The sequence below is a fragment of the Stenella coeruleoalba genome (assembly GCF_951394435.1).
Source record: "Stenella coeruleoalba genome assembly, chromosome: 9".
Taxonomy (NCBI): Eukaryota; Metazoa; Chordata; class Mammalia; order Artiodactyla; family Delphinidae; genus Stenella; species Stenella coeruleoalba.
This window is the reverse complement of record NC_137155.1, coordinates 49,713,814-49,729,247: the sequence shown is the minus strand read 5'-3', so window position 1 is coordinate 49,729,247 and position 15,434 is coordinate 49,713,814. Positions and strand designations below refer to the sequence as shown.

At 34.3% G+C, this 15,434-nt stretch overlaps 1 protein-coding gene across 14 annotated transcripts in view; it reads left to right on the top strand.

Moving 5' to 3' along the window:
* The window catches only part of ANKIB1 (ankyrin repeat and IBR domain containing 1), a 159,237-nt gene that overhangs the window by 106,362 nt on the left and 37,441 nt on the right, over positions 1-15,434 (top strand). For 13 of the 14 annotated variants that reach the window (XM_079932123.1, XM_079932130.1, XM_079932129.1 and 10 more), the window contains 3 exons: positions 3,529-3,646; positions 10,360-10,568; positions 11,748-11,836. In XM_079932123.1, coding sequence (XP_079788249.1) covers positions 3,529-3,646; positions 10,360-10,568; positions 11,748-11,836 — 416 coding nt within the window. The other variant, XM_079932125.1, reaches the window with a different exon arrangement.

Here is a 15,434-nt window from a genome sequence, read left to right as displayed (position 1 = left end):
CATGCTATAATTATTTTGTTTATATATTTTTATAGTTTACTTGTTTACTGCCTTTCTCTTTTATTAGATTGTCAACTTTATGAGGGCCAGAACCATAACTGCCTTATTTAGCAGAATATTTTCAGTGTCTAACACACTGCATGCACAGTGGGCATCCATAAATATTTCTTAAATAAAGACATTATTATAAGACACAGTAAATTTTTTCCTCTAAAAACGATTCTGATTCTTCAGTATTCAGTGCTAACTTGATTCTGAGAGGACTTATATAACTATTGTTTGTATGTGTTTAGGCACTTTTATTTGCCATTCCTCTTTAAATTAGTTTTCTTTTTCTTTCTTTGTATCAGTATTGGACTGCTTTGAAGGTTATTGCTGGTTTGTGTTAATCTGAAAAAGAAGCAGTTTATCTTTGCAGCAGGAAAGAGAAAGGCACCTTCATCTTAATCCCTCCTGCAGAAGAAAGGGGTACTGCCCGCTTGGAACTGAGCAATGTATTGAAATGCATCACATGGCCTAGTTATAGTTCCATTGCAGAAATTCAGAGTGAATATGTTACATGTTCATGAAGGGAGTATGTCTTTCTCCTTCAAGGACTATTTTTCTTCCATTGTAACCTATTTAGGTTTTAAACTGTGCATTAAAAAAAAAGAATCTATACAGATTGCTTTATATCAATATTATTCCTTTCTTAATGTATCTAAAGTAAAATTTTATTTGGTTCAACATAAATTAGGTAGAATGATGGCTAATCTGAAAAAGAACATTTAGGAAATATACCAGGAAATAAACAGTTGCCACCACTGGGAATATCAGGAAATATTGATTTTCATTACTGAGGCAGGAAAGATACCTGGAGTCCCAAATCTGAACTTGGAACACAGTTTCTAGAAGCAATGTTATATATAGTGTATAAATTCTAACTGCAATGAGTACTACAAATTTAATCATAAAAGGATTTGGTAGATTTTTGCAGGACAAAGTATGGTTCATAAATTAGCTTAAAAGCAAACTGTATATGATGATTTGGGGGCACTTTTTAAAGGATAGTTGGGTTAAATTTCCCCTTTTTCCTTTTTTAGTTAATCCCTATATAGAATAGTTTAGGTTAAATTTTTATTTCTTTTTCTACTTAAGGTTGTAGGATACCTGTAATATGTAGAGATTCATGGCAGTATAGCTGAATGCATATATAGGTGTAGTAGACTATTAATACAGTATGATATGAAATGTATTCAGCATTAAGTTTTTACTATCATTTGTAAAAAGAGTAACACTGCAGACTGATTGAGTGCGTGCTCTGCCCCTGTTTAAAGCTTTTTAACATCCCCAGTGATTTTTCTTTAATTTTTCTTCTTTTTGTGGCCGTGCTGAGTGGCATGTGGGATCTTAGTTCCCTGACCAGGGATCAGACCCGCGCCCCCTGCATTGGAAGCGTGGAGTCTTAACCACTGGACCACCAGGGAAGTTCTTTAATTTTTTAATTAAAGTTTTTTCAGCCAAACACCCCTTTTATAAGAAGAAGCAGAATGAAAATTTAAAATATTCATTATTCTACCACTTATAAATAATACTTGTAACATTTTGCCTTCCATTTTTCATCAGTGTGATGATATTGTACATTTTACATCCTGTAGTTTTTTTTTTCCTTAACATTTTTTGATATTCACAGACTCATCATGGAAAACATTTTGAATGACTGCTAACTACTCTAACATGTAGATGTCCTATAACTCCCTGAAAGTATATTTGGGTTCCTTGCATTTTGTCACTTTTAAAAGTAACATTGCAGTTGACCAGTTTTGTTCACATTGTGATTAGACCTTAGGATAGATTCCTATAAGTAAAGTTATTGAGTCACAAGATCAGTATTTTAAAGGCTCATGATACGTGATGCTTAGTCATTAAATGATAATCCAATTTCTGTTTTTACCCACAGTACATCAGAGGGCCATCTCACTGCAACCTTACCAATATTGAGGGGTGTTTTTGTTTTTTTCCAAACCTTGGCCAGTTTGTTAGGTAGAGTTTGTATACTTAAGGATGTTTGTGTTTTTATAACTTTTGACATTTTAAATTTACTGATTGTCACAAATTCCTTATATATTAAAAGCAACACACTTTTTATGTTTAAACCTTGGCAGTTTCTTTTGCAGTCAAGTTTGTCAGTCTTTCCTGTCATTACTACACTCATTGCTTGTATATGCTTCCCTGCCAGAAGACATCTTAGGATCAGGAAACATACATCAACTGAGAGAAATTACCCCTGGTGAATAGAGTTCCCACCATATGGGGTTAAGTAAGAATTGATGAAATGGTTTCCATGATAATCAAAAAAACAAAGCAAGAAATAAAGATAATATCTAGTTTTAAAATATCTATAAATCAGCTGTAAGGGATAGGGCTTACTGACTGCCCAGAACTCTCTGGATGTTACCAAAGGACTTCCTCAATGGTTGTTATTCTGATAAGTATTTGAGAATTTCTACTGCTTTTTAAGTTATGGTCTTTAGTTCTATGCTTACTGCAGTAAGCTGGTTACATCTGTTTAAAGGATTGAACTAGATATGTGTATCATTATTAATAATAAAAACACAGTACTGAATAAAAATAAAAGCAAGTTGCTTAGCGATATATTTAATGTTATGCCATAATATTATGATAGCTACAAATTAAATTCATGATAGTGATTGCTGTAAGCAAGGATGGGGAAAATTAGGGAAATGTAATGGGGAAAACATGTCACAGGTTATTTTAGCTTTTATAAATTTCTGAATAGTGAGACATTTGTGATTTTATTCCTTGTATGTTTGCTGTTAAATGCAAAGAAAAAAAAGTATAAAGGATAACAAAAGAATTTTAAAAACAGTACCTTCATGAAGAAAACTGAAATGATACAGTACCTTTATGAAGAAAACTAAGAAGCATTAACACTTGAATAAACAGAGAGAATACATTTATGATAAGAAGTTGAATAGTATGTCATAATCACTTCTCTCCAAATTAATTAATAGGTATCATATAATCCCACTAGCAATCCAGATTGTATCTTAATAAGTGTAAATGTTGGTGGTTCAGTGATTAAAAGTGAGTCTAAGTGAAAACATATATTGATATATTCACACACAATTGATTTGCAAAAAGAAAAGACTGGATAAAAATACTTGAGAACTTTAATCATGACCATTGCTCAGTGGTGGGATTATAGATTTTTATTTCTAATTCATTTTTGTATTATTCAGATTTTTAAAACTATGAAGTAAGATGGTTTTGTCATTATAGTATGATTCTTTTGTTTTAGAATGATAAGGTACATGAGACTAGGCATCCACTTTCCATCTTAAAAAAGACTTGTGAGAGAGTAGTTTGAAGTCCATGATAGTGGAACATACAGAGCCTTTTTAACTTCATTGCCAAACTGGAACTGGAAGGTTAAATAAATGATAATCATATATATTTATTTATAGGCATTTAGAACTTCCTAATAGTATAATAGCCAATTTAACTTTGTTTTTCTTCTTTTTAAAGCCATATGAAGGATTAAGACCTCAGGATCTTCGTAGATTGAAAGATATGCTTATTGTGGAAACAGCAGACATGCTCCAGGCTCCACTATTTACTGCTGAAGCTTTACTTCGAGCTCATGGTAATGAAAGAAATGTGCTTCTGATAACACGAGTGCCTTTTGAAACTTTTCAGAGTTAAAAGGTGGCTATTTTAATGTTTTAATATAAAACAAAATAGTTTGCTAAACAAGCCTAAGTTCATTTTTGTGCAGTAGTTACTGCAGTACTCAGCATCCTCATAACATTTTGTATTTTTTTTTTTAACATTTTGTATTTTGAAGTATAAACTAGCTACAAATTGTAGAGAGAAACAGGAAATTTCTTTTAAAAATTGAGCTACTAAATCAACTTATAGATTGTCTAATTTTAGAAATGTATCTGATTCAAGCAGGGTTGAGAGTTGGAATCCATAGTCCTAGTCCTGGTTTTAACATTAATTTTTACTAAAGTCAATTAAATAAAGTTAACTAACAGTTGTGTTATCAGTATTGTCAGTTGTATTTATTTTATGTAAAAGCTGTTTCTCACCATGAAATGCACAAAGAGAAATTTAGAGAGTCAAGGCAGGAATATGCTATTCTTTTAAGGTGAGGTTTTTTGTTTGTTTTTATTTTTTTGAGGACATTACCAGATTTACTTAGGAAAAGTGCTCAGCTTATTTTAAGTTCTCTGTGATACTTAGCATAGCCATTCTGGGAGTTGTTACATGCTGAGTTGGACCCTCTCATTGCACACTTGATATTTGACATTTTGGCTTATTTCAAAGAGGTTTTTTCTGATTTAGAAATGCTTTTTAAAGATAGGAAGGTAAATGGCTATTCTCATCCAGTAATTTTGAGGCATACTGGTCTGTTTTAACTATAAATCTGTACCATCTATCCTAAAATAGAATGTCAACTTCCAAAAACTTTTATATAACGTTTTGATCAGAAGAAAATTTAAAACTGCATTTCATCATCCTTTGATCACCTCTGTGAATAATTTGGTGTATAACCATCCAGAATCACTAACTTCATTATTGATATTTCCCAGAGTTCTGTGGCTCTATATTTTAGTATAAATAAGGATAGCCTGGGAAACTAACCAGAGATTCCTAGGTCGACTTCCAGAGAGTCTAAGTCTTTAGGTGAGGGATGCAGCATAAAAACGTGTGTTGTAAACAAGCCTTACAAAGTAGACCGTTTTCTGAGAAACATTGCTGTGCACATTTATCTCATGAAACCAAGGGTTTCAAAAACCACCTAAATAATAAAGAATATATCTACCACCTGACCTTAATAAAGTATTCAAGGCTTTATTTCTAAATGCCTTTTTAACATTTTCTCCTCAACCTAAGGGTGTCCACACCTGAACTCATCATTTCTCCCACTGTCTTGATAAATGGACTGCCACATTAATTTAATCACCCTAACTAGAAACTGGGAAGTCATACTTTCCTTCTTCATCTCTATTACATTTGGCCACAGTCTTATCATTCCTCTTCCTAAATATCTCTCATCCTCTCCCCATCCTCCCTAGCTCTTTCCATTCTCACTGCCACTGACTTAAATTCAGGTTGTCATTATTTTTCATCTAAATTGTAGTCTCCGCTGTTGCCATTCCTCTTCATCCTTATTCATTTTTTATATTGCATTTTAAAATTTTGAGCATGTAACTCCCCTGCTGAAAAACCCTTCACTGGCTCTCCACAGACTTAAAATATCCCAGCTCTTTAGTAGACCTTCATGACCCAGGCTTCTTTACCTGGGCTGTTAATTTTCCCATTTATTTACCCACTCCTGCTTGTCCTTATTAATCACTCTTCCAGGAAACCTTTTCTGCTTATGTGTTCCCAAGTATTCACTGAGAGCCTTCCTGTCTCTTCCCATTATATCCTGTGCATGTTATGTGTCGTACACTTAGAATACAATATTGTAATAATCTCTTTATTTGCTTTTCTTCTACATGAGCCTGGGAGCTCTTAGAGGACAGCTTTTTATTGTTTTTTGTTTCCACAATATCTGGCATCCCTTAAGCCCTCAGATCATAGTTACAAAATGAATAGATAATATATCTGAAATGTTATTTATATATTTTTAAATCCATCTTTTTATTATAAAACTATTTTTCTCCATTGCCATCTTTTAAAATTTTGAAGTAAATCCTTTGGGAAAAAAATTTAGACCTGGTTTCAAAAACGACATTGAGAAATTCAGAATAGTTTTTAAAATCTTAGAATTTAAAGATAAAATATTTTCCTCTTAGTAATAATACTTAACATTCATAAAAACTTGTAAAGAAATACCAAATACCTTAAATTGTTTTTCTTTTGTGTGAGGTTCACAGCACCCCGTCCTTTGCTTGAGCTTTCAAATAAAGAGAGTGCATTTAAATATAACATAGAGCTGGCATAAAAGTGGAAGCTATTCATCTGTGAGGAGCTATAACGTGACAGTTGTATTAGTTAGGGTAGGCTGGCTGCTGAAATGAAAGTATCGAGTCAAACACAGTAAACATTTATTTATTTATTTTGTGGTATGCGGGCCTCTCACTGTGTGGCCTCTCCCGTTGTGGAACACAGGCTCCAGATGTGCAGGCTCAGCGGCCATTGCTCACGGGCCCAGCCGCTCTGCGGCATGTGGGATCTTCCCGGACCAGGGCATGAACCCGTGTCCCCTGCATCGGCAGGTGGACTCTCAACCACTGCACCACCAGGGAAGCCCAGTAAACATTTTTTAATCATAATAGTCTAAAGTGTTAGGAATGGGACAGGGGCTGTGCTCCACACAGTTACTTGGACTGACTGAGACTCTGCCATATTAACAAAGTAGCTTCTGAGGTTGCCTGGATTATCTCCATTCCAGACAACCAATCAGAAAGGAAAAAGTGTGGAGAAATAGGTGTGGGAAGTTTTTTGACCCAGTCCTGGAAGTGGCATAAATCACTCCTGCACCTATTCCACTGACCAGAATTCAGTCACATGGTCACACTTAACTGCAAGCAATAGTTCTACTCTGTAGAACTGTTGTGTAGTACTTATGGCCATTTCTGCCACAGGTATCTACATTCAGCTAAATTATATAATATATCATAATTCTAACTTACAATATTATATAGAATCTAAGGCTAACTTAACTAGTAATTTTATTGTAATTAAAACAAAGATTTTCTTCTCTGGTGTTTACACATTGTGTCATCAAGTATTTTTAAATGATCACCTCCATTTTCATTCCATTGATATTTCCCTAAATTACTTCTTTTATATAGTAGGGTCAATTCTAATAACCTGATATCTAACTGAATTTTATTACTTGACCTTTGTCTATTCTGTGATAACTTTTTTGATAACTTAAGAGTTCTATATTTCAGTCTCCTATTAAGGCATATAATAGAGGCTAATGCAGGTTTTCAGATGGACATCTCTTCTATATTGTTTAGGTAATATCAGTGATATTTTGATAATCAAATAAGATTTTCAGAGATAAACCATGCTAGTGAATAAAAAAGACAGTGCACAGAGCTGCAGTTTATACTAATTGCTGTCAAAATCCGGATGGGCTCTGTTTCAGAGCTATTAAACTGAACTATTTGTTAGATTTATAGATTGTATCCTTGGTAACATTCATTCAGCTTTCCACAGGAAAATAGATTTAAGTATTATGTTATCTACTGTCAAATTTAGTCCCAAAGTAATGAGGTTGAAGACAGAAGACAGAAATGTTTGGCAGTATTTACTAAGTAGTAATTGAATTTTAAGGATGACTCTGTTAAGAATACAAAGGTCATTTTCTGAGCATTTCCTCAGTAATAAAAGTAACTTATATAGTTCAAAGCTACCTAATGAGAAAATAAGTAAAATTTACTTACCTGTTTTTTAAAATATGAGACCAAGGCTAGTTTGCTTGTCCTTAGAGTAAATGTATACTGAAGTATTTTTTAAATCTCCTTTGGAGACTCATCACTTCTATAGGTACTTAAACATCGGTATTCCACACCTCCTCTCACTCTACTCTCTTCCTAGGAAATGACATCTTCTCCCACGGCTTCCATAGATACAGATTTCTCCTTCTAAAACTAGACTTCTGAGCTCTGTACACTTATATATAACTGCCGATTTGAAAGCACCTCTAGGATATCTCAAAAGCCCCTTAATCTCATCATGTCTAAAATTAAAATCATGCTTTTAAACCTGTACCTGAGTCTCTGGTATTCCCTATTTACATAGATGGCAGCACCAACCAACCAATGTGGAAGACCTGGGACAACAACTTTGACATTTCCTCTCCCTCAGACCCTATATCCCATTGTTACCAAATTTTCAGTCTCACGTCCCCGATCTTAACTTCTTCCTTTCTCTTCATCTCCACCGCAGCCAGCCATGGCCTTGGCTACCATAATCTCTCACTGGTATTTCCCAGTAGCCTCCTTTCTAGTCTACCTTTCCCTCCACTCTCACCCTATCCAATTTCTTTGTTATTCCATACTGTAGTCAGAATGATCTTTTCAGATCTAACTGTGACAACCTGTTCTTCCTAACCCTAAGCCCAGTTTTCACTGGCTTTCTGTCACTTCTAAACTGATGATAGGAGTATTATTAAAAAGTTCTACATGGCCTAGTCCCTGCCTGTTTTCAGCCTCACTCACACAGTGCTTCCCCTCTGGTCTCCATGCTCCAGCTACATTGACTTTTTTAATTTCACAAGGATGCTACCTTTTCTCCTACCATAAGGCCTTTTAGCATGCTATGTACCATCTGTCTAGAATGTCTTTCCCTCTTCCTTTTACCGAGTTAGCTCCCACTCATCCTTCGGATGTCCACTCCAAGCCATGAGCTTCCTGAATGGGAGTCTCTACCTCTTCTTAATGGTGCTTCTGACAGTGATAATTTTTTTTAATGTGTTGATTTTACTTAATGTCTTTCTCCCTACTAGACTCTAAGTTCCATGAAAGCAGGAATTATGCCTGTTTTTTCCTCCTGTTATGTCCCTACAGCTTGACATAGTATATGGCACATAAAAGACATTCAATAAATGTTTGCTAAATGAATGATATGATAGAATCCAAGCAGGAATTGTGCTGGAAAATATTTGTAGCAGATAAGACTAGAATTTAATTTAATATGTGTGTATATAAATTATAGTAGTTCTTTTCTCCATTTATGAAAAAGTATTGTAGTGGAGATTTGAAAAATAATATTGTTCTAAGAAAGTTTTAACTTTTTAAGTAAGTACAAGTATACCTCATTTTATTGCACTTTGCTTTATTGTGCTTTGCAGATATTGCATTTTTTACAATTTGAACATTTGTGGCAACCCTACATTGTCAGATGATGGTTAGTGTTTTTTAGCAATAAAGTGTTTTAATTAAGGTACTATAGTCTGTTAAGTGTGTAATAGCATTATAGCTAAAAAAACAATGTAGTGTAAACATAACCTTTATATGCACTGGGAAACCAAAAAATTTGTATAACTTGCTTTATATTTGCTTTATTGCAGTGGTCTAGAACCAAACTTGCAATATCTCCAAGGTATGCCTGTAATGTCCTATCAAAACACTCAGGTCCATTTAGCAACATTTCCTAGAATGCACTCATGTGCAGTGTTTTTCAGTTGTTGGATTTTTCTTCTTTTGTAATGACTCCTGTTTTCAATCTTATCTTCCATCTCCCCAAACCACAATATAGTATACTGTAACTTTACAGAGCTGCTCATGTCTCTCCATTATATTTCTGTGCCTTTGCACATATGGAAACACACTGTATCTTCATTGCATGTCTGAATCATAATTATCCTGGTAAACCACCAAATATATTGACTTCATATGGTTGAAAAAGTCTTATATAGAAAGTTTTCACAGTTATTTGTATTTGATTTGTAAAATGATATAGAATGGGCCCATGGTAAATAATTGACTCATATTACTTTTGACCCTATGCTTTATTGGGCTGCAGTGGAAAGAACACAGGCTTTGGATTCACAGAAATTTGTTTCAAATCCTTCATATCTGTGTGAGCCTGGGCAAGTTGTGTAATTTCCCTGAGTCTTGGTTTCTTCACCTCAATAATGATTGAAAAGTTTGTTGGGAGGAGTAAATGAAATATATATATAAAACACCTGGGAAAATCATTGGCTATATCAGTTTATTGTTTTGAATGGGTTAGGTTTTTATGGCTCTGGACTTATAATAACATACTTCACTTGACTATTTTTAAAGTGTTTGTACTAGGAAGGTATCCTTTTTTTAGTTAAGTCAGAATCAGTCTCACTTAATGTGCAATTTATATCAAATTCACTAAAACTTTATAATCATAATCTCTTCAGAAGTTCCTTCTGCTTTCAAGCTGTTTATCAAATGAGTTTTAGGACTTGTTGGCATTTTGACATGCTTATAGTTAGCTGTGTAATCATTTTACAACTTGACAGCAGTGAGGCCAATTGTGAAGTTACATATTATTCTTGAAAAAGTAAAATGGCCTAATCAAACCTATACCTATAAAAATTTAGTAAATTCCAATGACATGTGAGCCACCACTTTTGATTATTAGTAGAAATGACTGAAAATTTTGACCATATTATTAGATATTGACATGGTTGTAAGCCATGATAAATTATAAAACTTTAAATTCTGTTTAAAAATATGAATGGATATAAAATCATAAACATTCATTTGCGATTACTATTTTGATACAAATAGTTTTTTTTCCATAGATGACCTATATCTCTCTAACTTATTCTCTTTTGTTATTATGAAGCTCTTAAAACATCACCGTATTTTCTCTGTTATTTGAGAGATATCCATTCTATTTTTCTTAAAGATTGGGACAGGGAGAAATTACTTGAAGCTTGGATGTCCAACCCAGAGAACTGCTGCCAACGATCAGGTGTTCAAATGCCAACTCCACCACCAAGTGGGTATAATGCCTGGGACACACTCCCTTCTCCAAGAACTCCAAGGACTACACGTTCTTCCATCACGTCTCCAGATGAAATAAGTTTATCTCCTGGGGATTTGGACACCAGTTTGGTATGGTTTAGTATTCCGTGTACTTCCCATAGTTTTAGTTTTAATATTGTTTCATGGAACCTCTAATCATAATTCTTGTAATTGAATCCTATACCCTACTTAAAAGGTTCAATTATTTCATGCTTTGGTAAATATTTATTATCACAGACTATTTTTGAGATCTCTGAATTACAGATTGAAAAGCAAAAGGGGTTTCTTTTTCTCTTTTAAAACAAAACATAAGAGAATTTGGGAAAACCATCTACAATATTTTCACTTAAAATCTCCAATTGCTTAAAATTTTGAGCACACCATACTGAAATATTAAAAGTTGAGTTTGTGATAGGCACCTGAAACCCAAAGATATGAAAATATTTTTATATTTTTCTGAAGACATTTATCATATGTTGATGATTATGTATTTGTTTCAGTAAAACTTCTGGAGTTTGTCATCTGGATACATTTCCAAAATAAATATTTGCTTTTTATTGAGAAACAGTACTGCCATTGTGTGCATTTTTAATTGGCAAACCATTGGTGTACTGTTACAGGAACTTTTTATGTTTCTCGAATAATTCAGCCACACAAAATATGTTATAAATATGAATGCACTCCAGATTTTATCTGGGCCTTCTTGGAAAACAGAATCTTACTTCTGTAATTCACATCTGTAACATTATAAAGGTAGTTATTGTTTAGAAGATACACAGCTTTGTAGCATGGTTCCCTGGGTAGAAATCCTTAAATTGCTCCTCTGAATATCCTGAGTTGCTGTATTGAAAAAACAGAGTTACTCCGTTTTTGTAGATTTTCTGGGGTGCGTATAGGGTGAAGGACATGATATTGAAGTGGTTATTTTGCAAGGAGCAATTTGATCTTGACTTGAATAGATTGCAATGATTTGTTCCTTGTATTTCCTTTTCCAAACAAATAGTTGCTGGCTAATTTAACACATACGTTTGGAATTTAAGAATTTCACTTTTGCATTAAAACATTTAAATCCCACAATAATTTATAATGAGATAAGCATGATATTTGTTATTTAGTCAAAGGTAGGCACACTAACTTTAATTTCCCTTATAACTTTGAAACACTGTTTATAATTACTATGCTAGTATTTTTGCTATAAGCTAATGAACAAAGAGATGTTCTATCTCCAAGGTATGACTTTGTTTAAATCATTTTCTTCTTCACTTCCAGTGTGACATTTGTATGTGCAGTATTTCTGTATTTGAAGACCCAGTGGATATGCCCTGTGGACATGACTTTTGTAGAGGATGTTGGGAGTCGTGAGTATATGTGCAGCTTAGTATTTCTTACTGCATGATAGCACTCTGATTTGGCAATAAAATTGCTTGCTTTCAGTATTTAATGATATGGATTATTTATATTGGTTTCAGAGTTACACTCAAATGTGTTATATTTTACTACTAAAGAAGAATTCTGTTTTTATTTTGACATCTTCCTATCTATTAATTTAGTAAAATTATTTAATTTAGTAAAATTATTTAATTTAGTAATTAAGGTTATTTTGCTTAATGTAAGGTACTTTGGGGAACAAAGCAGATGTAGGTAAATAAGTTTTCTCATCTATTGTAAATTTTAAGGCTGCACCTCAATATCAAGGATCAGTTTCTTATATCCCAAGATTGTTTAAGCATTTGTTTTTACGCTTTCTCTGAACTTTTTGTGACAAGCAGATAGCCTTGGAAATCTGTAAGAATATGGACGCTTAAAATTCCTTTTTAATCAATTCAAAGTTAGATGTCTCTGCTAAGCATGGTTGGTCTATATTACAAACTGAAATTTTATTTTCCTCCTCATGTTTATCTCTGTTCTCCTTCCCATTACCTTGCCAAGATTTATACTTTCTCACCATCCATTAATGTTGCTCTAATGTTGTACTTTTTGAGAGAGGTTTATAAACTAAATGAAGAAGATCAATATAATGAGCAATACGTTATCAGGTTATCTCTGGAGACACGTAAATCTAATGATTATGACCTCAGCAAAGCATATCACTAATATTTAAGGAAAAAGTTTTCAAACTGTTCTTTTTCGTAGAATACTAGGAACCAAGTATAGGGAACTAGGGAATACCATGTTGCGTGAAAGAGCAAGAACCTGAGGAAATTTTCTGTTGTTTTTTTTTTAATAACTTTGTCGTGGTATGGATAGCATACACTAAAACACATATTCAAAATAAATAATTCAGTAGGCTTTGACATACATATATACCCATGAAACCATTATGACAATCAAGATAATGCATATATCCATTACCCCCAAAAGTTTCCTCATTTCTCCTTGAAATCCCTCCCACCCTTCTCTTTCTGCCTCCTTCTTATCCTTCCACCACCACCCTCCACGTCCCATCTGTAGGCAACCACTGATCTTCTTTCTGTCACTGTGGTTTCATTTTGAGTACATTTTCTTTATCTGTTTTCCAAATTGGGATATAAGGGAAGATTATATTTGGATTTATATTTGTATAAATGGATTTGTATATTATATTTATATTATTTATTTGGAAGGGAAAAATAATCTGCTTTAAAAAAAATCAGAATAAGTAAGAATATCTGGTTGTTCTTTTTAAAACATAGATTAGACTCTACTCTGAATCTAATTAGATGGGATCAAATCAGTGCAGCTGATACAGATAAATTAATTGGCAGAGGTCAGAACTCACAACACAAAGCAAACTTTGAGCTGGTTCTGAGCACAGAAAATCTTCCACAGGTTTAGTACTTTATTTAGCTTAAAATTGTCAACTGTATTATATTAGGAAGTATTATCTGGGTTCTACCAAGTTTGTTACTGTTGATGTTGATTTCTCTGTGAAAATTGAGCCCCTCTAAGGGATTTACTTGAATTTTCTTGAACTTCCTTGACCTTCCTCTCCAAACTCCTATCACAGGAACCATCTCCCATACTTAATGGTAAGATTTAAATTTGAAAGCTCTAATTATTGTTTTCGATGGTACCTTATCAGCCTACCTAGGATATTCCTCCTCTCTCCTACCAGGTAGTTCTTGTCAAATCAAGCATCAGTAAAACAAGTACCAGATTGAGTGACTCGTATGTGAATAAAACCATTTTAAAATTAATTGCAGTCCTTTCATGGGCATATAGAAAAACTCTTCAGTCTAAGAAGCAAGGAAGAATTTTTAAAGGTCCCTAGATAGTTTTGAAAACATCTTAATTTATCTTACTCTTCTCTACCCCCTTATCTCATCAGTCTATACAGATGCTTTGAAGCATCTATGCCAAGGGCTTAAATGAAAGAGAAATTACTATTTTCTACCCAGCCTAGAATATCCTTCCTGCTACTGATTAGTTGTTGATTTACTAAGTGGTAACCTTCCTGTGCCTCAATTTCCTAAACTATAAAATGGTGACAGTGGTGAGTACTTTATAGGATTGTTGTTAAATGGCTTAATATATGGAAAATGCTTAGAACAGGGCCTGGCATATAGTAACCACTCAGTAAATGTTAGTTATTACCATCTTACTAAGCTTGATAATAAACAGTGGGAACTTACGATATAATCTGTGAACCTGACCTACAAGATAAAAATATAGGTAAAGTTTGCCCCAGGTTTCTCTCTTTTACTAACATTCATCAACTCTATGTTCTGCTTTTAAATTTAGTGAGAAATTCTATGTTGCTGAAAATTAGTAGACTGGCTCACAGAGAGATGATCCTTTCTTCAGTGAGGTCTTCTCAGTTCTGTCATTTAATTCCCCAGAGATAGTTAAACCTGCTCTGATGTATTTAGAATACATAAAATTCAAAAACATCATTATATAGTAACTATGTCTAAGTACGTTGTGCACTTTGACAGGGGACTATAAGTATTAAGGTAAATTATATCTAACTTTACAGGGAACCTATTCATAGCTAAAAGGAAGAGAATCCTGCTATGTGAAAAAAGGAACTCTGCAGTTAGCTGTTCTCAAACTTTTAGTCTCAACATCCCTTTACACTTTTAAAAATTGTTGAGGACGTTTTTCACATAACTAGAACAAATAATTCTAAAATTTGTATGGACGTACAAAAGACCCTTCATAGCCAAAGCAGTCTTGAGAAAAAAGAACAAAGCTAGAGTTGTCACACTCCCTGATTTTAAACTTTACTACAAAGCTGCAGTTATCAAAACAGTATGGTACTGGCACAAAAACAGACACAGATCAATGGAACAGAATAGAGAGCCCAAAAATAAACCCACACTTATATGGGCAATTAATCTGCAACAAAAGAGGCAAGAATATACGATGGAGAAGAGATGACCCCTTCAATAAATGGTACTGGGCAAACTGGACGGCCACATACAAAGAATCAAGTTGGACTACTCTCTCTCACACCATGCACAAAAATATATTCAAAATGGATTAAAGACTTAAATGCAAGACCTGAAACCACAAACTTCTACAAGAAAACATAGGCAGTAAGCTCTTTGACATCATTCTTAGTAATATTTTTTTGGATATGTCTCCTCAGGCAAGGGAAATTCACACTTCAAAAGTTTGTTTCGGGCTTCCCTGGTGGTGCAGTTGTTGAGAGTCCGCCTGCCGATGCAGGGGACACGAGTTCGTGCCCTGGTCCGGGAAGATCCCACATGCCGCGGAGCGGCTAGGCCCATGAGCCATGGCCGCTGAGCCTGTGCGTCCCGAGCCTGTGCTCCGCAACGGGAGAGACCACAACAGTGAGAGGCCCACGTACTGCAAAAAAAAAAAAAAAAAAAAAAGTTTGTTTCTTCAGGGCTTCCCTGGTGGCGCAGTGGTTAAGAATCTGCCTACCAATGCAGGGGACATGGGTTTGAGCCCAGGCCCAGGAAGTTCCGACATGCCATGGAGCAACTAAGCCTGTGCACCACAACTACTGAG